This window comes from Ceratotherium simum, chromosome 4 (genome assembly GCF_057802395.1).
Source record: "Ceratotherium simum simum isolate JZ-2026a chromosome 4, ASM5780239v1, whole genome shotgun sequence".
Classification (NCBI taxonomy): Eukaryota; Metazoa; Chordata; class Mammalia; order Perissodactyla; family Rhinocerotidae; genus Ceratotherium; species Ceratotherium simum.
Genome location: NC_141903.1, coordinates 86738789 through 86766605, shown reverse-complemented (window position 1 = coordinate 86766605; position 27817 = coordinate 86738789). Strand labels below are relative to the sequence as shown.

The following is a 27817-nucleotide window of genomic DNA, read 5'->3' as shown; positions in this document are numbered from 1 at the left end:
AGATTCAGAGTGAGATTATGAATTGAAAACATTACCTCCTATATGTTAGCATTTAAAAGCCATGGAGAAACCAGAAGAACTGATATAACTATATTGAGAGGAGATTCTAAGTTAGCAAATTCTTCATCTGTTATAATAGGAACTCAACAGATAATTTTTAAAGACAGTAAATCAAGAAATAGCAGTATTCTTGTATGGAAGTAACCACCAGAAGCGATTAAAGGTTGGTTGCGTTTGGGCGTTGGGACTAAGGGTAGGGGAGAGCTGAGCACAAGAAACTGCTCTTTTTCATTATAAGGCTGTCTGTACAGTTTTGATTTTTAAATAATGTACATGTGTTATTACAAAAAATATAAAGATTTTATAAAAGTCTGAGGCAAAGTTCAATGAGATATACTTCTTTGCAAAAGGTAGACCTAGTTAGGACATAGCAGTAAAAATTATCACTTAGCTCTGAACATATAAAAGAAACTACTAGTGAAGGAGTACTGACTTAAAGATTACATTTGGTACTTAACAGATTGTCTACCTCTTTTAGGATAATTAAAGCTTGTCTCTGACCTATTAAAGTGTTTGGGCATAAGGATGGTTGGGTTAACTGTATAGGGACCCAGGATGAACCACTAACACACTACTATCAATGATAAAGTTCTTTAACTGGAAGATAGTAACTTTTGATGGCCAAGAAATAGGTTTTGGAATAGGCCTCTATTGTGGCAAACCAGGAAGTTCTTCCTTCTCCCCTTTTGTGTGTGTGTATGGGGGGGGGGGGGTTGCAGAGGGGGTTACCACTCCAAACTCTAACCTCATCTAGATGTTAACAGCTGGGATTTATTTATTCCTACATCAGATTATTACAGTATTTTTGGAGGAGTCAGAATGATAAAATTTAGCACATGGATTTAAATACTCTTGAATAGTTGTGGCTCTGATTTCAACTAACATACCCAGGAAAAGTATAAACCCTCACAGAATAGTTTTTTAGAAACTTTGAAAGTTAATAACACTGGACATGTAAAAGAGTATTTTGAAAAGTTTTAAAATTAATCTGACAACTCAGTTTTATCTTCGGAAAGTTATTTCTGAGGATGATTATTTAAAATTCTTATTGAAGACAATAGAGAGTGTCTAAGATATTGTTGAATTATATTTTAGAGCTATTATGGGTAATTTATCATGGGGGTAGGATGTGTGTGTTTATCATTGAATGTGTGGTCAGTGAAATCTAAGACTTTCAAATGCTTCAGTATCAAGTTATTTTATGTCTTAATGTCTCTTTAAAAAATTATTATTAATAGCTGTGTACGATCGAATGCGAGCAGATCAGAAGAAATTTGGTAAAGCATCATGGGCCGCAGCTGCTGAACGTATGGAGAAACTCCAGTATGCAGTTTCTAAGGAGACTCTGCAGATGATGAGAGCTAAGGAGATCTGCTTGGAACAGAGAAAACATGCACTGAAAGAAGAGGTAATAAAAACCATCAAAAAATATATAAAATTTAAAATAATTGATTTGCTATTTGATTTTTATCTTTGTACAAGACAGATTTTTCTAATTCTATGGCAGTTGTTAATTTTGCACTGTCTCCATGAGATTGACAATACTCACGATGGGGCCTATGATTTGAGTTGCCACTAACCAGAAGAGTTAGACACACAGTATTTTCACAGCATTGCTGTGACCGAGGCAGCAACAGAATGTTAAAACAAAAAGGGGTAGACATCAGAATTTCTCTGTTGTCTTTAAAATTTTTTGTAATGTTAAAGTTCATAGCTTTCTGACAATTATTAAGAAAGTTTCATTGCCCAGAGGAATTTAGTAAAAATCCTAAGGCAGTAGCATTTTGTTAGAATTGATTTTATTATGCTCAAACCATTACCTTTTGGAACTTCCCATTTTATTCCTACTGGAACAAAACGGGATTAATGGAGGCGCCATTTTCTTGATTGTGCTTCATTAAGACCTCTTCATGGATACAGAAAAAAATAGGAATAGCGTTAGAAATCCTTGAAAAGCGTTGCTGGTATATATATTTAAAACGTATCTGAAGTGATCTTTTAAAAATTAACCACTTTTTTATTGTCATCCTGTTCATCAGTGGTTTTAGTATTCCTCTTAGTGCCTAATACAGCACTGAATATACCATTGTTGCCCAAGTCTTGCTTGAAAATATTGAAACTGTTAGATGTATACTATTTTTCTTTATCTCCTACGGTATTATTTTTAAAAGCTATTTTATGTTTTATTATTAAACTGGGCCAGAACAGATTGTTTTTATGAAAGAGTGCTTAAACATCTATATTGGCCATTTGCTGATAGTTTTTCTAAGTATTAGAAGAAGCAAATATTGGAGTCTAGGAGTACGATATTTTTGAAAACAAGGAAAGTATGTAGTTTAAATAGTGAGTGAAGATTAAGGCTAGTGTTAGAGATGAACCTCAGAGGGTTTTCTAGATGGCATATAGTAAGACTTGATGGTTTAGGCACAGCTATTCAGTTTGTGCCTTTTGTACCCAGAGTTAAAACTCAAAATACTTCAAAGATGAAAAGTGTTTGAATTATTAAATTAATTTTGGATTGTTTTCCCATTGATTTCATTTATTCATTTTCTACCTTACTTGAGACAATTAACAATTAATTATATCATACATTATTTTATTAAGCCATTTTTGGAAAAAAACGAAATCACATTTTTTTGGCCAATATGCCATATATGAATTATTTCAAAAACGAAACTCCTTTATTTCCCCCTAGCAGGTGTTCCTCAAATTTCCCCTTTCTGTTAAGGGCCCCTGCTTCTTCAGGATACTGCAGGCCTAAACTTTAGGGTCACTTTTAACTCTTCCCTTTCCTTTGCCTTCTTTTTTTGCCTTTTGAAATTCTGCCCAACTCAGATGTCCCTGCTCAGTTATTCACTCAACAAACATTTATTAAGTGTTTTTGCCAGGAATTACAATGGATGATGAGGATAAAGACATATTTAATACCCCTTTTCCCCCACTGCCCTCCCCCACTCTTTAAAGCTATATTTTTAAAACATGAATAAAATGCAGTTATGGTATTTAGAGTATGGTGGGGCAAGACAGGTGCAGTGAGAAAATGAGCCGTGAGTTAGGCAGGTATCACCATAGACAAAGTGGATCATCGGAGGAGTGCTCAGCTTTGACCAGAGGGCCATAGTTGCAGAGAACTGCATGTTCCAGGAGTTCCAGTGTGGGCAGGAAGAGTCAGTCAGCCTTGTTACCTGGAGAAGGGGTAGTGAGAGATGAGGTTGGAAAAGTAAGTGAAGTTTGGAGTTGGTCCTCTATGTCCTGCCAAGGAGTTTGAATTTTACCCAAAACCAGTATGGAGCCATTTTAAGATTTTAATCAAGGAGTAACAGTGATCAAATTTGGTTTTATGAAGTTTTACTCCAGCCAGTTTATAGAGAATTGATTGGAGGGCCATTCTTAAATCCTTAGCCCGTTTCCTTACGTGGGAAACTCTGCCTTTCAAACTGTTTCATTGCTGACAGTAGAAAGCAAAGCATTTCTCGGAAATGAGTGTAAATATCAGGAATTTGGACCCTTAGCTCAGTAGTGAAAGAAGTTCGGGTTGAAGACAACAGGGATTTGGGAAAAGTTAAACTTACATTAGGTTTTGGCAACCTGAAATTGCTGCTTTTACAGCTGCTCAGAGTTGCAGGACTTTGCTGGGCAGTTGAGCACTCAGTAAAGGCAGATTCCTGACGGGGAGATCCAGATTGTGCATGCCTGGGCGCCTGAGGGTACGTGGGCTGTGTCTTTGTGCAGATAGCACTGCAGTCTTGAATAGGGAAAGGAGGGAAGAAATGTGGATTTTTTGTTGGGCACAGGAGAATGAGCTGGGTGAGGCGACTGAATTTATATTAGTTATTTGAAAAGAGCAATTATACTTCAGAAGGATTAGGTAAGAATAAAATTATTTGATTCATCATTAGATTTGTTGTACTTTATAGCCCAAAATGTTTTTTTTAAATCACATTAAGACATAATTCACGTACTATATAATTCACCCATTTAAAGTGTACAATTCAATGATTTTTAGTATATTAACAGAATCATGCAACTGTCACCATAATCTACTTTATAGCGTTTTCAACACCCCCAAAATAAACCCTGCCCATTAGTGGTCATCCCCCATGTCCCCACAAGCCTCCCCAGCCCCAGGAAACCACTAATCTACTTTCTATCTTCATAAATGTGCTATTCTGGACATTTCATATAAATGGAATCATAAAACATGTAAGTTTTTTACGGTTTGTTTCACGTAGCATGATGTTTTCAAGGTTCATCCACATTGTAGCATGTGTCAGTGCTTAATTTAGTTTTTTTTGCTGAATGATACTCCATTGTATGGTTATATCATGTTTTATGCATTCATCAGTTGGTGAACATTTGGGTTCTTTCTACTTTGGGAGCTGTCATGAATGATGCTGCTGTTAACATTCGTGTGCAGGTTTTTATGTGGACATTGATTTTCATTTGTCTTGGTGTATATCTAGGAGTGAAGCTGCTGTTTAACTTTTTTTTTTTTTTTTGAGGAAGATTAGCCCTGAGCTAACATCTGTGTCAGTCTTCCTCTACTTTATATGTGGGTCACTGCCACAGCGTGGCTGACGAGTGGTGTAGGTCTGTGCCCAGGATCCAGGCCACCGAAGGGGGGAACACACCAAGCTTAGCCACTACACCACAGGGCCAGCCCCCTTTTTAACCTTTTGAGCAAGTGCCAGACTCTTTCCAAAGCAGCTGTACTATTTACATTCCTCCCAGCAGTCTATGAGGGTTAGAATTTCTCCACATTATCACTAATACTTTTTACAATTTGTCTTTTTTATTATAGCCGTCCCAATCAGTGTGAAGTGGTATCTCATTGTGGTTTTGATTTGTATTTCCTTGATGGCATTGATGTTGAATATCTTTTTGTGTGTTTGTTGGCCATATATATATCCTCTTTGGAGAAATGTCAGATCTTTCGCCCATTTTTAAATTGGATTTTTTTTTTATTACTGAGTGGAAAGAGTTCTTTATATATTCTAGATACAAGTCTTTCATCACATATACGATTTGCAAATATTTGCTCCCATTCTGTGGACTGACCATATTGGTTTCTAAAACATTGGCTATATATTTGTGAAAGTAGTATATTTTAGTCTCTAGAGAAGAACCAGGTGTTGTCTCTATTTTTATTAATGCAGCTTTATGTAAAATTCATTGCTTTATGAAACTTTCTTTGGCTTAGGAGATAGACCAAGATAGTCCTCATTGACATTTTAAAAGTGCATATTCATATCTACCCTTGTTTAAAAAGCAGTACATGAAGGGGGCCAGACCTGTGGCCTAGTGGTTGAGTCCGGTGCGCTCTGCTTCCGCGGCCCGGGTTTGAGGATTTGGATCCCAGGCACGGACCTATGCCACTCATCAGCTGTGCTGTAGTGACTTCCCACATAGAAAATAGAGGAGGATTGGCACAGATGTTAGCTCAAAGCGAATCTTCCTCACCAAAAAAAAATAAAAAGTAGCATAATAGGTAACCTATAATGTATCATGGCTGTGATCTAGAAGGAAATCTTTTTGTTAATGGATTTTAAATTGTGATATTATTTTTCTCTTACATTTTTTTATTTGCTGCTATTGTTAAGGTAAAATTGGAACTTGTCTAGCCCTGGAACTTCGTCACACTTTATGTTCAAAATCTCTTTGCGAGGATTTCAGTCCCATCTTGCGTTCCCCTGAAGCATTTCTACTGCATTCTCCTTTTCTAGTTAGCTTTCTCCTTCATGTTACTAGCTGTCTGGGATTTTCTTAAGTTCCAGAACTTTTAAAACTTAAAATCCTAGCATTTCATTGCCTGCAAAGTAGACTATCACTCGGTCTTCATCATGTTGACTAGCTTTATTGTTCTCACCAGCCTGACATTGAGTTGTCAACACAGGGTGCCTAAAAGAGCTGCTGAGGGTAAGATTTCTGACTACTTGCTGTCCCAAGAACGTTGTTCTTACTGGAATTGGTCTAGGGTGGTAGAGGAAGGGCGAGGCTGAAATGGCACCGAGAGTTTGGGATGATTATCTGTGGGGTCATTTTCCCTGGGGCCATTCCATTACTTTAATAGCCTGGTTTTTAATGTTCTAGATTTTGTTGGCATTCTTCAAAGGGTTTGGTAAAACTGTCAGTTAGTCATTCTTGCCAGGTTTATGCTTGTTATGTGTATATAATATACATATTGTACTTTTTATATATATCTGTGAAGATGTACTGCACCAGTTTTATTAGCATTAATTTAAGGTGACTGCATTACTCATGAGAAACAGAGCAAATGTGAATTATTAAGCCCATCCCAAACACGCTTTGCCAGTGAAGGCTTTATAATAAGGGCTACCCTGTGATTTAAATTATGAGGAGAGGAGACTTTTGTTCTTTAAAAAAATGTTGATGTGTTGTGTCTCCTTAGGTTATTTTAAAAACAGAACACTTCTTTCTGATGTGACAATAAAACACTAAAAATTAACATTAGAAATTAAATTTAAATATTTAGTAATATTTGCCACGAGTATAATGCTGAACTTAAAAAAAAATTTCTAAATGTTGAAATGTTAAATATCACCTAGGCAAGAAAAATTCCATTTGACTTTTAAATTTTCTTTAACTACACTGAGGAGTAAGTACTATTCCTTTTAATTTATCTCCTTGTTAACTGGTTCTGATTCTTGGTTGTAGTTATTACCTTTTCTAGGTCACAGACTCCTGCCCCTTTAAGAATTGGAAAGCTTGGAACCCTGTGCTCAGAGAAATATACGTATACACACAGCTTTGCACACAAATTTAGTAGATTCTCAAATCATCTGTACCTGAGCCCCTGATTCCAGATTGTCCTCTGGTGTTCAGATTTTCCCATCAAAAACTCCTGAAAATATCAATGTTTTTTTGGCCCAATACTTTTGAAAGAATCCAGGGTGAGTTTAATTAGTTGTAGCTGCTGTAATTTACTCTTTAAATAGTATACTCCCCACAACCCAGATTCAAAAATAACAACACAATCTGACCATGCAAATACACCTTTACTTTCAGATGTGTATTCTTTACAGATCACATCAGATATATTTTAAACTGTTGGACAAGATTAAAATACATATAATCACACAGGGTTAGGAGTAGGATGTATACTAGAAGTGTTATTCAGATAAGGTTTATTAATGAAATAAGGAGATTCTCTATAGTTATTAATTGAAATAGGAGATACTAAAATTAAGATGCCATCGTGAAACAAATCATAGAAAGTACAGTTATATCTCAGTTAACTTGTAGACTGTTATCTTCTGGTTAACCACGTTCTCTGGTTAACAGGGAATTAACCAGAAAACCCTTTGGATTCTAGTCCTTGTGGTTGAAGGTTCTAACAGTATATCGTGTGCTTTCTTGACTTGGCAGAGGATTTTAACTGTTCTCCGTCCATTTTTTTAAAACTGTGATTCCTTGAGGTCATCTCTATGAATGTATAAAAACTGCTAGAATATTGAGCTGAATATATACTAGTCCTGAGGCTAGTTCCTTATATTCATAATTTTGTCTTTCTCCTAAAAGCATAAGCTAAATTAGATTAATTAAGGTTATATTCCCCTATGTCAGTTTTATTTGTCATCAAGTATTTATTGAGCATTTACAGGATACCATAGTGGATGAAGCTTAGGATCTAGGTAGAACTTCCTGCAATGATGGAAATTTTCTATTTCTGCACTTTACAATAGGGTAGCTGCTAGCCGTGTGTGTATCAAACTCTTGAAATGTGGCTTATGTGACAGAAGAAGAGAATTTTTTATTTTATTTAAATTTAAATAGCCACGTGTGGCTTGTGGCTACTATTTTGGACAGAGCAGCTCTATAGATCCTGATTCTGCAGACTTATTACTTATGTAACCTTGGGTGAATTACTTAACCTCTCTATAAAATATAAAATAATATATACCTTCTAGGACAGTTATGAGTTAATGTATATAAAGCATTTAGCATAGTGCCTGGCATAGAGTAAGAACCCAATAAATATTAGATATTAGTACTCTGATCTATGTTAGGTATTGTGCAAGTATCATGGAAGGGAATACAAACATGAGAAAAATATAATTCTCATGCTTATGACATTCACTGGCATTTCTTGTTTTTTTTTTATAAATGTTTGTTTGTTTATTTACTTTCCTCCAAAGCCCCAGGAGATAGTTGTATATCATAGCTGCACATCCTTCTAGTTGCTGTACGTGGGACATGGCCTCAGCATGGCCGGAGAAGTGGTGTGTCGGTGCGCGCCCGGGATCCAAACCCGGGCCGCCAGCAGAGGAGCGCACGCACTTAACCGCTAAGCCACCGGGCCGGCTCCTCACTGGCATTTCTTATGGGCCTTGCCAAAAAGTTTCAACAGCAAGGAGCTGTTGTGGACACAGTCTGAACAGACGTAGGGAAGCTGGGCTGCTTCTTCAGGCAGAGAGGCTGTTTTTTTGTTTTTAGTTTATTTATCAATAAGTCTGTTCCATATCTGCACACTAGAAATTTTAAAGTCTGTAAGTACAACAGGCTAGGTTCCACTCTAAAAGTTTTAATTTATATTACTTAATTATGAAATTCTATTTTAGCCATCTAAATTATATTTTGTAGTGGTTACAAAAAAAGAAAAAGTAAATAGAAATGTGTTCAATGTTTCAGGCCCTGTCCATAGTGTTTTATGGATATTATCTCATTTAATTCTGAAACATAACCCTTTATGCTACAAGTCCATAAACCATTATCTGAAACCCCCGAGGCCAGGTATGTTTCAGAATTCTGTTTTTCAGATTTTAAGAAAGGTAATTTAGAGCATATAACTTCTGGACACGTTTTACTGTTCCAATAATGAAACGTATAGATATTCACATTAAATAGAATAAGTGGGGACTCATATCAATTATCATATTTTTCTACAAATGGATTGTGCAATTATGTTTTGATATCAAAGAAATTATGGATATTTTCAGTTTTCCAAGATTTCTGAAATGTGGAATTCCAGATAATTCTGACAGCTTGTATGTATTATCCATGTTTGTGCAGCTATTATTGATGGAACCTGTATTTATACTCAGGTTGGTCTGGTTCTAAGTCTCATGTTCTTTCCTTCTTTTCCACGTAAAAGGGCTAGTCTTGATTGAGAGCTTGCCGAGCTTGCCTTTAATCTTATTTCTCTCTTGCTGTCATTTCTCTCATGCTCTCATTTATGACTACTTTTTGAGCCCTCACTTCATTTCTTGTTTACTGCTGTACTCCGTATCTCAAACAGTGGTGGGTGCTCAGTGAGTATTTGTTGAATGAATGGCTGAACCCACAGGTTTTCTGAAAGCTCTGTTTGCCACAGCCCCTCACCTGCCATGAGGTTTTCTAGCACAGTAGGGTCAAAAGTAGGACAGAGGCGTCATTAGTTTGTATAAATTGCTTTATATCTGGTTTCATGATACACTACAGTCAGTCAAAATAGGTACACGTGAAAACTGTCATTACTGTGCTTGGTGGGAGTGATCATCTGTGGGGTCAGTAGTGTGTGATGTACTTATGTGAGTACAGGGACGTCAACTGGTACTTCATTTCCTTGCTACAGTTACTGTAAAAACATTTTTCTTTGTTTCTTTTCCGTATTTGTTAGAGTGATGCTCCCTACCTTTGTCTAGTGGAAAGACCATTTTCGTAGGAGTTGGGAGAGTCAGGTCTGGCTCCAGCTGTGCTAGTGTATTCCCTGGGTTACATTTGGAGGTCACAGTTTGGTTTGGGGTCTTGATATCCTGATAGTAGAAGTTTGTTTAGAAGGGTGAAAGTTAAGCTGAGTAAAATTTCAAAGTAGCCAAGTTTTCATTGGCACTTGATTGTCTGCTTTTTTGAGTGCTTAACCTACATTTTAGGCTCTCTTCTTGCCTGGGGAAGCACTGCTCCTAGGTATAACAAAGACACGCCAGCTGTGGCACCTACCTTCTCTGCACTGCTCCGTTGTCCAGAGTTAGTGCTCCTTCCATTCTGGGTTCCTGTTCCCTTAGTGCGGTGGCTGTCAGCTGGGTTAGGTATCTGGAAAAAATCAGTCTGGAAATTTCAGATGTTATGGGGAAGAGACTTGGAGCAGCATAGCCTTCCCATACCCCATTCATGCCTTTCATTGAGGATTTTGCCGCCGTGCGTTTAGATAAAGTTTAGATAAACCTCAGAGCACTGTTCTGCCCTCCTGGATTTCCTGACTTGTCTCTTATCCCCTTCTCCTTAGCTTATCCCACAAAAGTCCTCTCTACTGTGGTCCTATCACCCTTTCCCGTTTCTGAGGCCCGCCACTGCCCTATGGCTTGTTCTTTCAGAGGTTGGGATTTAACAGATCCCATTTCTGCCTCTGATGAGGTTTTGTCCTTCTTTCGAACCCAGCCATGGCAAATCAGCCTCTGGACTCCCTTAGTCTGAATCGAACTCACTAAACCATAAAATTGGGGATTGAGGTCACATCTTGTAAGAAAATACCCCCTTGCTTTCTCAGTTTGATATTTGATATTTGCTATAGTCTGGTGTCACTCTGCATCTCAAGTGTTGTTGGAGTTCAAGTGGGCCCTGAGCAGGGAGCGGAGTACTGTCCTACTTGCAGTTGAAGCAGCTGACAGCGTAAAGGTATGTCAGCAGGGGGCTTTCCGCTTCCTTCCTTAGCAAAGGAGTGGACAGGAGAGGCAGACGTAGAGAGTGCTAGCCAAAGCCTTAGCACAGTGTCATGAACGTGGCAGATAGTGGTCACTTCCAGCTGGAGAGAACTGGACGTGGTGAAGATGGAACTGACAGCCTGCACTTAAACAGTGTCCCTGTAATGATCTTAGATGATGTTTAGACTGATTCACACTGAGGTTTTAGCTTAACTGATTATAATTCCCCCCTTTGAGAATAAAGCCTTCTAACATTATGTATTTTACCTGTTTGTATGCTGTGCTCACAGAGAGTGTGGGTGCAGATAGCAGAGGTAGATGCATCCTGGGGCTGTGGTCTCCAGAGTTGGACAAGAGCCCCAAGACGGTGTGTAAAGGGATGTTTATCATTTAAAGTGAGGCTGGGAGTCTCAAGAAAGAAATCACTCCGAGGTTTCTATTTTGTGACTTAGGACAGAAGCAGCAGAATGTCAACATTTCCCTCTGTGAGCTACTGTAATTAAACCCATTGGGGTTGTTCTATATTTATTGTCACTCATAAAATATTTCCTACTGCAGCAGGATCACTGGCTTCCAATTTAGATAATTTAGTAAGTATTTACTTATAAAATTTTTATAACATTTATTAAATAGTGCTGTGTTTAATTCACCTGGTTATTTTTTAATGTATACCATTGTACATTTAGACGACAGCCTAACTGTTGCTTTGTGGTTCAAAATTTTTGTTAAAGGAATTTGAAATTATGTTCTAAGAAAAACATTCTAGGGGCCGGCCCCGTGGCGCAAGTGGTTAAATGCGTGCGCTCTGCTGCGGCAGCCTGGGGTTCGCCAGTTCGGATCCTGGGCGCGCACTGACGCACTGCTTGTTGGGCCATGCTGTGGCGGCGTCCCATATAGAGTGGAGGAGGATGGGCATGGATGTTAGCCCAGGACTAGTCTTCCTCAGCAAAAAAGAGGATTGGCATTGGATCTTAGCTCAGGGCTGGTCCTCCTCACACACACACACACAAAAAAACATTCTAGTCATTGGGTAAAAGACTGTGTGGATATCGGAAATGTAAAGGAAAGGCTGGAATCTTGTTTAGAACACGCTCTCTTTATGTGCTAACATGTTTTACCAACCTTACCAGACAGAAGGGATTCTTTTGCAGCAATAAGAATTCTCTGTTTTTGCTGCTATGGCTGTCCCAGGACTACCAGTAAAGTGTTTGCCTGTTACTCTGGGAGCTCCAGGTGATGCCTCACATGAGCTCATAGACATTTCTCTCATTTTCCTCTCAGTTCCTCCCACACCCCCTTTGGTAGTCACTCCCTGGGATGCCACTTGAGGCTGGGGCCTCCTCAGCAATGCTGCTAGTTCCCCCAGGCACACTGATACCTGTGCCAAGAGTCTCCTGGAACTTCTAAGCATGAACCTTTAAACTGCCAAAGCAGTGGTGCTGTGTTCTTAAAAGAAATGTTCTTGGAAGAATGCTTACTCTCGCACACCGTGAGACTATGCTTGTACTTCACTTCTTACAAACTCCTGAAAAGCCATCCTGTCAGCTGCTTCTTGCAGCTACCTTTCTCTGTAGAGCCAAATAGGAATCCATTGAAACAGTGGGGAGATAGGAACCAATATCTGAGGCATACTTTCCGCCTAGTGATCTCCTTCTGGTGCTTGGCAAAATCTCTTTTCCCTCTGTCTTCAGGACCGAGAACCAACCAGCCAAGCAAAGCTCATGGGAGACCGCCCACCACTTCATGAGACACGCCCAGAAATTTCTGAATCCCACCTTAGGTTTGGTGTCGGACCCTGAGTGCATTTACTTAAAGATACTAATAGTGATCATTATCAGTGGATTGCAGGGATTTCCAGGAAAAGCAATTCAGTCATGCTGCTCCACTCACGCTCGCTCACCTCGCTCTCCAGTCCGCAGATCCTAGAAGCTATCAGGCTGTAACCATGGAGCAAAACATAGCCCCAGATGGGTGGGGTTGACCAAACTTTTACCCCTCTGTGATAACTATCCAAGTATGGCCTAATCTAATTCATACGTCTTACATGAAAAGGATAACTGCGTAACTTAGCATCTACTTTTGAGAGTAAAAAGGGATGCTATTGATATTTATGTCAAGACAGTTAGAATAATAGATTATCATCCTAAATATGAATGAGCTGTAATATAAATAAGCTTTAAAAACTTTATTTTTACCATGTTTTCCCAGTTATTTGCAAAACCCTATGTTTTGATTATTACTGTTTTTATATCTTTTTTAAAATCATCATTTGTTGCCTACAAGTTTCTTAGAATGGTTGCTTCATGGATTTGTCCTGTCTGATTAGTATTCATTTCAAATCATACCTTGATTTTTTTTTCTTGTCCCGCCAACTAGAAATGTTCTTATTTTCAATGCAGATGCAGAGTTTGCAGGGTGGTACAGAGGCCATAGCCCGATTGGATCAGTTAGAAGCTGATTATTATGATCTGCAACTTCAGTTGTATGAAGTACAGTTTGAAATCTTGAAGTGTGAAGAGTTACTGTTGACAGCACAACTGGAAAGCATCAAAAGACTTATATCGGGTATGGTGTGCATTTAACCACGTAAATCAGCAAAGGTTACATACATAGGGAAAATGGACATGGACATTGACATGGTCAACTATGTTTCTTCTGTTGAGACTGAAAAAAAATCTTAATGTAAAACCTTTTTAAGGAGTTCCTAAAGTCAGACAAGTGGTTTAGTAGACTGAGCAGTGCAACTGTGTGTTATCACCTTTGTAAAATACTTGGTAAACGTTACTGTATTCTCAAAAATTTTGAATTTGGAAAACAAGGAGGGTGATAGTGATTTATTGAGCACTTAACTGTGTGCTAGACACTGCTAAGCACTTTGCACACACATTCGCCTTGTAAGGTGTATTTCCTAATAATCACTGTTTTACAAAGAAGCTCAAGAGGTAATGGCTTTGCCTGAGGTTACAGAGCCAGTGAGTGGATTAGAACCCTATGCTGTCTGGCTCCACAGCCAATGCTCTTAATCACCACGCCTTGTTGCTCTTCTGTAACAGAAAAGAGAGATGAAGTGGTGTACTATGACACTTACGAAAGCATGGAGGCGATGCTGGAGAAGGAAGAGATGGCAGCATCTGTGCATTTACAGAGAGAAGAGCTACAGAAACTTCAGCAGAAAGCACGCCAGCTGGAAGCAAGACGTGGACGAGTTTCGGCCAAGAAAGCCTACCTCAGAAATAAAAAGGTATAATAGGTTAGGTATTCATTGAATATATGGCCTTAATTTAAAATCTTGTTTTTATTAATTAATCTTTGACCATATCTAATAATTCTAACACAATTTGTCACTAATACCTACATATCTTTTAAAACTAAGTAAGAGTTACCTCTTTTGAGTGCTCAGGCCATTGTATTAAACGTGTGTAGTTCTCTGAGAATCGCCCTCTTAAACACGTTAGAACAGCCAGATGTGCTATTTGCCTTAGCTACCCTGAAGGTGGCTCTGCTAAAGGGCATGACTGTAGGATCCCATGTAATGCAATTCCTGCTCCTTTTTTATTTAAGGAGGCCAGTGATGTGCTACAATTGAGTCCTAGTTCTGACCTCGGTCTTATATATATAAGCTAATGTCAATTTAATCCATATTGTTCACTCTTCATTCTAATTTTAATCCACATCGGAGGTAGGGAAGCTCATCCCAGAGAATCTGGCCATTTATACCCGCAGCCTCAGATCTGCTGCAACCCACGTCACACAGAGTCGGGGGGCTCCCGCCTCCCTGCCCCCAGCCACTCAGGCCCACCAACTGAGTTGGCAGAGCTGCAGAGGGAAGGAGGAGTGACAGAAGGCGGCTGGAAAGAGAAAACTAGAAACACTGAGTCCTAAAGAGAAAGAGAATGAGAAGAAAAACCATACAATGCAAAAGATAAAAATATGCTGCTTTATGTAACATCGTCCTATATTCCTTGTCTCCATGTCAACATGCCCAGGGTCACAGGCTGCTTGGTTTATCTGGCACCCACAATAGGATTTCATACCCGGCGTAGTTCTGACTGCAAGTGGTTCAGCCCTGCCTCTCCTCTTGAGAGAACAAAGATGGTCTCTGGCTGTGCCTTGAGGACTTGAAATCTATGCTTTGTGGTTAAACTTTTCAAGGAGAATAATGGAAATAACTTTGTTCTTTATGTATTTTATCTTTAATTCTGCCACTAGTCAAATGAGATAATTTTTTGCCTGAAATCCAGAAAGTTCTGAAAATCAAAAGCATTCTCATACTTAATTTAGTGGCAAACCCAAGCCCGAACTGATATGAAGTAGTTATTTATTTCTTTGTCTCACTTACTTTGACTATTCATATATTTCACTGCAAAAATATTAGTATTACTTATTGTGGGGTGCTGCTTCAGATCCTGCTGGAGTTATTGGGTAATATATGATATATGCAACATATCATCTTTCTAAAATCTGAAAAAAATTTTAATTTCAAAACACATCTGACCTCTGTTCTGGTTAAGGGATTGTGGGCCTGTATCCTCATAACCAAGGGAACCAAGGCTTCCAGTCACCCAAGGAAAAGCAGCTGGTATGAGGCAGAGGTAGGATTTTTGTCCTAGGTCTCTGTGACTTAGTGCTGAGTCAGTATATCACTATATTGTGTCACTATATAGTACTACCTTTGTTTTCCCCTGGAGATGGCCCTGGACAGGTTCATTTCATGACTGATACGATAGAGTCAACCCATTGTATCAGTCAACTGATAGAAACAGTTACTTTAAAATAGAGTTTACTGGCTTAAAAGGTCATTCATTATGACTTTTCTCTGGTTAGAAGAGTGATCTTTTGGTATAGCTTTGAGAGTGTTGGAAACTAATGTTAACCCTTTTCTCTGGAGGACTTCTCCATAAAGACCCAGGGAAATGAAGACTTAGTGTGGTGCCACTAAAAAGTTGTGGATGATAGTGCATTACTTTGTAAAGAAGCACAAATCTCCTATTTTTATTTATTTATTTATTTTTTGGTGAGGAAGATTAGCCCTGAGCTAACCTCCGTTGCCAATCCTCTTTTTCCCCAGGAACATTGGCCCTGAGCTAACATCTGTGCCCATCTTCCTCTATTTTATCTGTGGGACGCCTGCCACAGCATGGCTTGCTAAGCGGTGCATAGGTCCATGCCCGGGATCCAAACCTGCAAACCCCAGGTTGCCAAAGCAGAGCACACGAACTTAACCACTATGCCACCAGGCCAGCCCCATCCTATTTTATTATTATGTTTTTATTTTCATGTGATTAGAATAATCAAACCTATATTTTCTTTATAATTCTCATTTTCTAATCTTTAAGTCCTCTTAACTCTGAAGTCTATGAACAGAAGATTCAGATTTTATGATAATGTTTAAACCATCTGGGCAAAATCATGTTCTTTAACTCATCAGAGAGAGCTTAAGAATACAGACTAAGCCAAAGATTGTATATCCTTTTTTGCCCAGACTAGTTTAAAGTGTATGGTACGACTTAGAATCTTCTGACCACAGACTTCAGAGCTGAAAGAGACCTTTTTTCTTTGTTTTTTTGGTGAGGAAGAGTGGCCCTGAGCTAACATCTGTTGCCAATCTTCCTCTTTTTGTTTAAGGAAGATTGTCCCTAAGCTAATATGTTTGCCAGTCTCCCTCTATTTTTGTATGTGGGATGCTGCCACAGCATGGCTTGATGAGCAGTGTGTAGGTCCACGCTGGGGATCCGAACCCATGAACCTCAGGCCACCAAAGCAGAGCGTGCAAACTTAACCACTACGCCACTGGGCTGACCCCTGAAAGAGACATTTGAGATTATCTAAGGACATCTTCTTCCACTCTACCTTGCCCCATCCCTCTCCCTCTAAAAAAAGAGACATCAGGAGTTCTAGAGAATAGTTCAGAAGAAGAGTCTTTTTAAGATTGTGATTATTTCGCTTATGCTGCTTCAGTACTCCAGATGAGAAACCAGAGGTAGCGTACTTGGTATTTTGCTACATAGGTATATGTTAAGATTAAAATTTAGCCTATCAGATAAACCCTGGTGTGGTGTTTTGAGTCTTTTACATTTCATTTATTTTTTGTATTTATAGGAAATTTGTATTGCAAAACACAATGAAAAATTCCAACAGCGCCTTCGGAGTGAAGATGAATACAGAAGCCATCACACAATACAGCTAGTAAGTTTGGACTCTTGGAGACTTAAAACAAAACTATAGAGAATAAGAAAGTGTTATAACTAGATGTTAGCATTAGTTCACTTTATCATTTAGAGCAGTTTTAGGCAAAATTGAATAGAAAATACAGTTCCCATATACCTCCACACATGCATAGCTTCCACTACCAACCAAATCCCACATAAAGAATGGTACATTTGTTACAATCAGTGAACCAACAGTGACACATTATTGTCACCCAAAGTCCATACTTTACATTAGAGTTCATTCTTGGTGCTGTATGTTCTCTTGGTTTTGACAAATGTGTAATGACATGAATCCATCATTATAGTATCATACAGAATATTTTCACTGCCCTAAAAATCCCCTGTGCTCCAGCTGTTCATCCCTGTCTTTCCCCGAACCCCTTGAACCACTGATCTTTAGACTGTCTCCATAGTTTTGCCTTTTCCAGAATGTTTAATTGGAACCATACAGTATGTAGCCTTTTCAGAATGGCTTATTTAACTTAGTAATATGCATTTAAGGTTCCTTCATTTCTTTTCATGGCTTGATAGCTCATTTCTTTTTGGTGCTGAATAATATTCTGTTGTCTGGATGTACCACGGTTTATTTATCCATTCACCTACGGAAGAATATCTTGATTACTTACTTCCAAGTTTTGGTAATTATGAATAAAGCTGTAAACATCCATGAGGTTTTTGTGTGGATGTAAGTTTTCAACTCCTTTGATTAAATACCAGGGAGTGCAATTGCTAGATCATATGGTAAGAGTATGTTTAGTTTTCAAAGAAACTGCCAAATGGCTGTTCCATTTTGCATTCCCGCCAGCAAAGAATGAGCTTTCTTGTTGCATGTCCTCACCAGCATTTGGTGTTGTCAGTGTTTTGGATTTTGGCCATTCTGATAGGTGTGTAGTTGTAGTTGTTATGGTTTGTTTTAGTTTGCAGTTCCATAATAGCATATGATGATGAGCATCTTTTCATAATGCTTATTTGCCATCTGTATATCTTTGGTGAGGTGTCTGTTCAGATCTTTTGCTCATTTTTAAATTGAGTTGTTTGTTTTCTTATGGTTGAGTTTTAAGAATTCTTTGTATGTTCTGGATAACAGTCCTTTATCATGTGCTATGTCTGTAGCAAATATTGTCTCCCAGTCTGTGGCGTGTCTTTTTATTCTCTTGACAGTATCTCTCACAGAGCAGAAGTTTTTCATTTTAATGAAGTCCAACTTATCAATTCTTTCTTTCATGGGTTGTACCTTTGATATTGTATCTAAAAAGTTATCACCAAGCCCAAGGTCATCTAGATTTTCTCCTATGTTTTATTCTAAGAGCTTTATACTTTTGCATTTTACATTTAGGCCTATGATCCATTTTAAGTTAATATTTGTGAAGGGCGCAAGGTCTGTGGCTAAACTTCCCTTTTTTTTTGCACGTGGATGTTTAGTTGTTCCAGCGTTATTTGTTGACAAGACTGTCCTTTCTCCATTGAATTGCCTTTGCTCCGTTGTTAAAGACAAGTTGATTATAATTGTGTGGGTCTATTTTTGGGCTCTCTGTTCTGTTCCATTGATCTAGGTCTTTTGCCTCTCCAAAGAAACTTTAGAATCAGCTTGTTGATAACCGCAAAATAAGTGGCTGGGATTCTGGTTTAGATTGCATTGAATCTATAGATCAAGTTGGAAATAATTGGCGCCTTAACATTATTGAGGCTTCCTATCTATGAACAAAGGATATCTCTCCATTTATTTATTTCTTTGATTTTCTTTTATAAGACTTTTGTAGTTTGCCTTATATAGATCTTGTACATATTTTATTAGATTTATACCTAAATCTGTCTTCCTTTTTTTTTTTTGGTGGTGGTAATGTCAATAGTTTTTAATTTGAAACTCTAGTTGTTCCAGTTGTTCGTTGCTGGTATATTAGAAAGCAGTTGACTTATACGTCAACCTTGTATCCTGCAGCCTTGCTATAATCTGCTTATTAGTTCCGGGAGTTTTCTTTTTTTGTTGGTTCTTTTATCTACTTTGTTGGGTCAGATTTTCTACATAGACAATCATGCCACCTGCAAATGACAGTTTTATTTCTTCTGTCCCACTCTGTATGTCTTTTATTTGCTTTTCTTGTTGCATTAGCTAGGACTTCCACTATGATGTTTAAAAGGAGTGGTGAGAGGGGGGACATCTTTGTCCGTTCCTGATCTTAAAATAGGAAAGCTTCTAGTTTTTCACTATTAAGTATGATATTAGCTATAGGGTTTTTTGTAGATGTTCTTTATCAAGTTGAGGAAGTTCCCCTCTATTTGTAGTTTGCCAAGATCCTTAGTTCGCTTTTTAAAAAATCACATTAGAAACCTTCTACCCCTGGTATTGCTGCACCTCATCATTCCTGCAGTATATTATCCTGATAGTGGTCTTTTTAGACACATATTTATTAATAATTTATATTTCAGTAAGTAGGAGAAATGCTGACATGACCATATCACTATGCTTATTTAAATTTTTTCTTTCTTTAGTGTCACACCAAAGGCCAAAGGACTTAAATTTGTTTGTATTATTCCTTGAGCTCATTTTGGCATGATAGCTAAAGCTACCTCTTACTCTTGATTTTAAACACATAAAAGTAGCCAAACTACCCATAAATTGTAAGAGTCGTCTTTGTCCAGAAGCTACAAATAGCAAAATTAATTTATCACACTTTTATTTTTCATTACTATTCTCATGGGTCACAAACTGCTTTGTAAGGAAGGTTCAACAATGAGCCAGCATAACAGGTGAATCAGAATGCCCCCTATCATCACCATCAGCCCCTGTGCTGTCAGCTTGTTACTGAGATCCACGCTTAGAATTTGTTCCTTATTACATGGAGATTTGGGCTTCTGATCAAACACCAATACTTTGGTGGATGGAGTAACTAACTAACTTTTTAGAATGATTCTCAAATCCTTTCTCAAAGAGTTTTATGGGACATAGAGGAATAAAAATGAGGAAATTGATACTTGGGGGAATCTCAAAGATAAATGTTATCTGCCTTATAATTTTGCCTAATACCAGCTTTGAGTGGAAAACTCATTGTGGGAGAATGAATCTATTAACCATCCTAGTCATCTTTAACATGCATAGCTTAGAGGAAGATGAAAATTGGCTTAGATCTAAATAAATCATTGTTTTTTAAAGCCAGTTTGAAACCACTTTTACCAAAATCTCTTGGGTGGTAGATTGTTTAAAATGTTGATCCTTAGATTGTAACCTTATTGTTTCAAAAATTCTTCTGGAAATCCTTGCAAATTAAATATGTAAGTAAGACTAAGGAATTTATTTTAATATTTGATTGTAAACTCCCTAAAACAGTATAGTTAAAGAAAATGTAAAATTACTTATTACTTCTTTCTTTTTTGGCTCAGAGACAAATTAGATAAGAGAAGGAAATAGTGGTCAGGAAACTAGTCAGTTTTCCCCATTAGAAAATGCAGTCTTGTATTATGTAAAACCACAGTCATAACTCATGGGTTTCACTTCAAGAAAGTGCACATAGAATACTTTTAAACTGTAGTTTATGGAAACTGATCAGAACTTTTTAGATTATTTTGCTCACAATGGCTTCTTTTAATACTACCTACTTCCTCCATGCTCTGATATGTGCCCTGCTGAATCAGTCTGTTCTCATTTTCTTAAAACAGTACTTTGTTATGAAAACCTTTATTACTTTTATTGAAGCATAATATGCATATAGAAAAATGTGCAACTCATAAGTGTATATAACTTGAAGAGTTTCACAAATTGAACATACCTATGTACCAGCACTCAGACTGATAAGCAGAGTGTTAACAGAAGCCCAAAGCCCCTTGTGTTACCATCCTGTAAGTACCCTCCCCCCCAAATAAAAGGTAAATTATGTTTATTTTACAGAATCATTAAATGACTTTCCCAAAATCATCCAGTTAGTAAGGGAGGACCTGGTGTTCAACCCAGGCTTGTCTGTTACTTGCGATGCTCTTAAATGTAACTCTGATGCTGTGCTCTATAACGACTTGATTTCCCCATGCAGGCTCATCATTTCATGCCTCAGGAGTCTGAAGCTTTCTCCTTCTCGCTCCATCTGGGATCTTTTAGATTATAGTAAGATTTGACTTTGTATATACTGGCCGACAGACCAGTAATATGCTTAATCAGTTAATTTATCTCTGAACTCCACATCCAACTATTTATATATTATGTTTAGAGATGCACATTCACAGTTTGAAAACTCAAACTAAGTACCTCTTAAGTAACTAATGTTTTTCCCCCAAGTACTAAGAACTCTATCCATTAGATAATATACTTTCTCTAAGTATAGAAGGATCTCTTCACCTCTGGAGTCAGTGCTCCTCTACAGGCCTTAGAAAGACTCTTGTCCCCAGGTATCCATGGCAGGTATCCAGGTGTGGGAAGGTACAAGCTCACTCCCAGTTCCAGGTGGTTATCAGATGTACATGAGATTTTTTCAGTTCCTTCCTTTTGCTGACTCAGCTGGAAGAGTTGCCCTTTATAACTATGCGAAGTAGAAGAAGCATGGAGTAGGGACGAGGAGGTGGGATAAGTTCTTGCTTTACTGTGTCCTTGAGCTATTCTGGGCTTTCCTTTCTAAAGGAGAGCATCCACATGGGACCTTTATGTCTGCTTTTAATGCAGAGCTCAGGTCATATCTTCTCTTTGTTTTCCCATCTGGAAACTTTTAGGATTATATAGTAAGTCTTCTGGCATCTGGCACTATTACTGAGAGATGCCTGACTTTGTATCTACTAATAAATGGTCTTTGAGAACTCTTAAGACTTTCCCAGCGAGAGCTCTCTACGCAAAGAAAGGCAAAGGTTTTTCTGACCGTCGGTAAGAGGAAGAGATGGAAGGATGTTCATCTTTACTTACCCATTAACTCCTCGTCTCCCCCCTCCCATAAATCCAAGGGGCTAATTTACATACAAAGGATCCAGCCCACCTCACCAAGAGATAAAAAGTGAGGCTGACCTCTGTTGTGTGTGATAGTTAACAGGTTGGCTGTCATGCCCTCTTCATTGCGTTCCCTGACTGGTAACTGCAGATCCGTCACTGTCGCCCAACAGTGCTGTTATCAAAACACCGCTTCCACTCTTGATCTTCCGACAAGAACTCCACTTTATCCTCGACATTCTTCTCAGTGTAATTTCCTGTAGCGTCTGGCCCATTCCCCAATCCCAGACCTCTTTCATTTTGTATTCCCAGTCTGGATTAACAGTACCACCATCCACCCAATGTTGGCCAAGTGAGAAAACTTGAATTCCTCTTTCTCACCACCTCCACCAGGGTCAGTTTCTTCCTTGGTGCTTGACAGCACTAAACCTGATGTCTAACATGCCTGTTCCTTCTCTCTGCCACCTAAGACAGCCCTGCTTTTTTCCCTAGGGCTTAATAGAGTACCTAGTTTGACAGATAATAAATGTTAAAAGAATGGAATTTCTTAAGCAGCCTTTTCTGTGCCGTATTACTGTCTTAGATGGTATCTTAACATGGTATATGACTTTTTTTACTCTGTGATCTTAAAATGTTTTCTTTCTTTTTACTTAGTATTTTCTAATTTGATCCTGTTATCTAAGCAAGGTGATTTTTTCCTGAATAATTGAGTATCTTGATGTCTGTGTATAAATTTTGATCACTTATAAGATTTTAAAAAATATATCCTAAACACTTCTTTTATTCATTACTACTTTAAAAATCCTTCTATTGTGAGCAGTTTTAATTAGTGGCTTGCAGAAATGTTTCTCAACCATTATTATACATTTAAAAAAAACGCTGATGGTGTTTATAAAGACAGACATGATCATTATAAAAGATTTTAAAGCAATATAGGAAAAAGTTACAAAGAAGAAATCAACGCCAAAATAACTTTTACTTTTAACAGGATAACTTAAGTGAATCTGAAAGAACTACTGAAATTTCAATAAATTTCTTGACCACAGTAAGATTTAGCAAAACATTGAGTATTGTGATCATAGTTTTAAAAGTTATTTCAACTTTAGACTCGTGCTTCATGAAAATGAAGAAATTATTGCCTTATGCTTTCTCACAGCTCCCTTTTCCTTCCAGCTCCCAATATTTTATGAACTTTCACAATGTAAAAATAATTGTATAACTTTTATATTCTTTATTTTATAGTCAGAATTCAGTTATTTCATGTGATCCTAATTCCCGGAGTTGTTTAGATTCAGTTGTATATTTAAGTGGATTCATTGTTTAGTGCCAGTCCTCTTATCGCAACTTCTCTGTTCCTGAGTTTATTTTGATTCATCTTGGAGTTGTTAGATTTCATTAAGGTGTTATTTCGGAAAAGTTTCATGGTTCCTGTATTTTCGGAGTTCCAGCATGTTTTGGGAATGCTTGTCTGTTTCCTTTGTATGTAAAGGATAATTTAGCTGGGTCATACTGTCATATTTCCTGTCCATCAGAATTCTAGAGACATTGCTACGATGTCTTGTAGCATTTAATGTTGCAGTGGAGAGGCCCGAAGTCACCCCTCCCTCCTCTCATCTCCGTATGAGACTTGATGTTTCTGCGTGGAGACCCATAAAGAGTCTTTCTTTATTGTAAAGTCTAGTAACTTTATCAGGTCACTTTTGTGCACCAGGGTTTTCTGAAACGTGATGTACACTTTCACTCTGAGGATCCAGGTTGTCCTTTAGATTTTGATGTAATCATCCAAGGCAAATATAGGAGTAACTCATTAGAAATTATGTTGTCCAGGGAAAAGCTGGTGAGAAAGAGAGAGATAATAGAATCTAGGAGAATAATGGAGGATTGAATTTGAAAAGGACAGCAGATGATAGAAGAAAGCAGGTTAATAACACACTGGAGACCACCGTCATCTCCATGTGAAATTGTCTGGTCTTGTGGGAGGTATCTCCAATTTTTCAAAACAAAGCAGGAAAATAAAGCTATCACCCAATTACCTATCTAGTAAGTCTCTTCATTTATTTAATGTTTGTTCTGCCAAATGAGATTTAGTTAGACAGCTTTTAGGTGATTCAATGACATGGGAAAAATTGTAAATTTCTGTACAGATAACTGCCAACTATAAGGTGTGATGTTAAACCAAATGATTCATGTATAATGCTGGAAGTACTTTCTTTTTCTCGAATTCCTGTTTATGTTGCTTATAGTAATGTGTAATATCTAAATTACTGACCAAGTGGTTGCTGATTTTATTTTTATTTTTTTTTATTATTATTTTTTTTTTTTTTTTTTTTTTTTTTTTTTTGGTGAGGAAGCTTGGCCCTGAGCTAACATCTGTGCCACTCTTTCTCTATTTTGTGTGTGGGATGCGGCTACAGCATGGCTTGGTGAGCAGTGTGTAGGTCTGCCCCCGGGGTGCAAACCCACGAACCCTGGGCTGCCAAAGCGGAGCACTCAAACTTAACCACTACGCCACTGGGCTGGCCTCTGATTTTATTTTTAAGGTCAACTATTTGAGTTAGCAGAATACAGCAGCTACAAGTATTTCATACTAAAATTGTTTAAGCCAGAACTGCAAAGATGAAAGAAGCATTTTTTTAGTTCAGAGAAGATTTTATTTTACTTTACAGAGCAAACATCTTTATTTGGAAGTAAATGCAGAAAAGTGAAATAGTATTTTTGTCAACGTGTCATTATGAATTTTAAAATGATTTCTATTAAAAACTGATAGTGTTTTGTGCTGTAAAACATTTTATTTAATGCATCATTCTTTGGAGTCATCCAGTTTACATATTGGGAGAACTCTTCTTTTTTTCCTTTTAATGATAAAAATGAATGGGACACATCATAATGGAATTACTATTTTTTACCAGAAGAGAGAAAAATTACATGATGAAGAGGAAAGAAAAAGTGCCTGGGTTAGCCAAGAAAGACAGAGAACACTGGATAGACTTCGAACTTTCAAACAGGTAATAAAAGTATGGTCAATTTATTGTTTTTCATTGCTCTTTAAACAGAGCTACATACACACTCCTATTGTAAGATTTCTTTGTATGAGAAAAACTTGATTTTCTGTTTGTTATTTAGAAAATAATTATAATCACGGCAGTCCTTTTTAATTTCTTTTTATTAATGTTTTGATTGCATGGCTACCTTTTCTCTGGTTGTTTCCAGAATTAATATTATTGTGACCCTTAGCCTACCACTTCAGTAGCATAAGAGGAGTTCAGGGCCTCTGGGAAGGCCTCTTGAGTTTTATAAAATTAGTTCATAACCGACCATCCATTTCAAGCATCAACTTGTTATTAATTCCACATACATCAACCTGTGGTTATGATCTATGGAAATGGCCGGTGGCAAAATTAGAAGGTGGATCAATACACATGAGAAATGCTTCAGCAGTCCTCTTGCCAGGCTAATCCGTGACTCTGGACACTGATAACCCAGCAGCTAAATATTTTCTTGGGACCGTGCTTAAGCTGAGTGGTTCTAGTTGTTAAAGTGCTCAGGAGCCTTGCTTCCATTGTCTGTGCTGAGGAATCACCTTATCAGTGAAGGAAGCTTTTGATCAAGTCCTCTTAGTATTATGTGGGGGCGAGGGGGGATAACACAAGGATAAGCCTTGTGTTAAATAAATGTCTACCAAGTATGTTAATGCTCGGTTTTACTACAGTAAAACATATAGAATAAGAGTTCTGTATATCAGTACTCCAAAAAGTTCTATTCCCTTTGCTTCTAACATAAAATGCATATATTGTTTTCAGAGCTTTTTTTTTTTTATAATTTTATTTATTGATTTCCCCCAAAGCCCCAGTAGATAGTTGTATGTCACAGCTGCACATCCTTGTAGTTGCTGTAGGTGGGACGCAGCCTCAGCATGGCCAGAGATGCGGTGCGTCAGTGCGCGCCCGGGATCTGCACCTGGGCCACCAACAGCGCAGCATGCGTGCTTAACCACTAAGCCACGGGGCCGGCCCTCAGAGCTTTTTTAAATGTCAAGTAACCTTTTTAAAAAGAACGTTGTATGTTTGACATCATTTATGTTTTGTATTTTACATTGCTATTGTTATTTTTCCTTTTAAATTAGTAATTTTATTCATTAAAGATCTTTTTTTTTGTGTGTGTGAGGAAGATTAGCCCTGAGCTAACATCCGTTGCCAACTGCCCTGTTTTTACTGAGGAAGATTGGCCCTGGGCTAACATCCATGCCCATCTTCCTCTACTTTATACATGGGATGCCTGCCACAGCATGGCTTGATAAGCGGTGTGTAGGTCCGCACCTGGGATCCAAACCGGCAAACCCCGGGCCGCCAAAGCAGAGAGCACAAACTTAAACCACTATGCCACCAGGTTGGCCTATCATTAAAGATCTTTTTTAAATCATGTGGTAATTTTGAACAGCTGTCTTAAGTGGATAAGAGGGGACAGGGCCTTGATAAAGAAGTTAATGACAAACAGATAATAAAGAGTTTGGTGATAAGTTTGAAAGGTATTACACTTTGGTATTCTGGTTTTCTGGGTAGCTTTATTAAAGAATTTTCCCTGAAAATTACAAAATCTCCAAAACAACATCTTGCATTTGAGGGAGAAAATAAATAGTCATTTGTTCCTAAGTTGTTTTAATAATTATTTAACCAGTTACAATAACTTCTCATTTTTCAGAGGTACCCTGGCCAAGTCATACTGAAATCAACCAGACTGCGACTGGCTCATGCAAGAAGAAGAAGTGCAGCCAGTCCTGTGCCCTGCGAGGACCCGTGTGACTCTCTGCCAGGAGCGCTGCAGGTAGAAGACAACAGTGAAGAGGTGGAGGAAGGAAGAGTCAAGCTTGGGCCATCACAGACAACAGAGGCCCAAAGCCACCCACAACTTGAAGATACTTCGTTAGCACAACTTGAAGCCACTTCATTACCTCTCAGTGGTATTACCTCTGAACTGCCCCCCACTGTATCTCTTCCACTTTTGAATAATATTGACCTTGAACCAGGTTCTGTTACCTTAGATCCACTCCCACCACCTCTTCCTCCAACACCGCCTCCCCCACCACCCCCTCCTCCCCCTCCCCCACCGCCACCACCTCTGCCTGTTGCTAAGGACTACACCCTAGAGACACTGGAGAAAGGCCTGCCTAGAATGGAGGGGAACGAGAAGAGGATCCCAAAGTCTGCAAGTGCCCCTTCAGCACACCTCTTTGACAGCAGCCAGCTGGTCAGTGCCAGGAAGAAGCTCAAAAAGACTGCTGAAGGTTTGCAGAGGAGGAGAGGTAAGTGAAACAGATATTTTCGTGTCCATCTAGTGAGTAAACTGAGGCATAATCAAAAGACTTTTTATTTCATAGGACTTTACACAGCCTGAAACATTATTTTATTTTTGAACATTATTTGATAGCAGACAGGTTTTCAGGGTCGCAGCAGGGCAGAATTCTTACCAACCCACATCAGCAAACGTCTACAGACACAGAAATGTCTACCTTCTTGAGCTCTTAGACTGTTTTTAAAAATATACCTTCTGGGGGCCAGCCCAGTGGTGCAAGCGGTTAAGTGCGCACACTCCGCTGCGGCGGCCCAGGGTTCGCCAGTTCGCATCCCGGGTGCGCACCGACGCACTGCTTGGCAAGCCATGCTGTGGAGGCATCCCATATAAAGTGGAGGAAGATGGGCACGGATGTTAGCCCAGGGCTAGTCTTCCTCAGCAAAAAGAGGAGGATTGGCAGATGTTAGCTCAGGGCTGATCGCCTCACAAAAAAAAAAATATATCTTCTGAAGTGATACTGGATCTATTTGGTAATACATAGTAGGTGGCTCCTTTTGTGATAGAAAGAAAATCTGATTTTAAACTTGGGAAATACAAGAAAGGTATTCACATCAGAAAAGGTAAGCCATCTGGTCAAGACTGTCACGCTAGGATGACGTTGGTAGGACCATGTAACATTTGATTACATTTATTGAGGACCTTGGTATACTCTTTGTATAGAG

General features: G+C 38.4%; 1 protein-coding gene across 1 annotated transcript in view; it reads left to right on the top strand.

Moving 5' to 3' along the window:
* JMY (junction mediating and regulatory protein, p53 cofactor) overlaps nucleotides 1–27817 on the top strand; it is a 100530-nt gene that overhangs the window by 61808 nt on the left and 10905 nt on the right. The window contains exons 4-9 of the mRNA XM_087430133.1: nucleotides 1299–1468; nucleotides 13097–13262; nucleotides 13751–13938; nucleotides 16797–16883; nucleotides 24716–24811; nucleotides 26505–27105. Of these exons, the coding sequence (XP_087286259.1) occupies nucleotides 1299–1468; nucleotides 13097–13262; nucleotides 13751–13938; nucleotides 16797–16883; nucleotides 24716–24811; nucleotides 26505–27105 (1308 nt within the window). The remainder of the gene's footprint in view (nucleotides 1–1298; nucleotides 1469–13096; nucleotides 13263–13750; nucleotides 13939–16796; nucleotides 16884–24715; nucleotides 24812–26504; nucleotides 27106–27817) is intronic.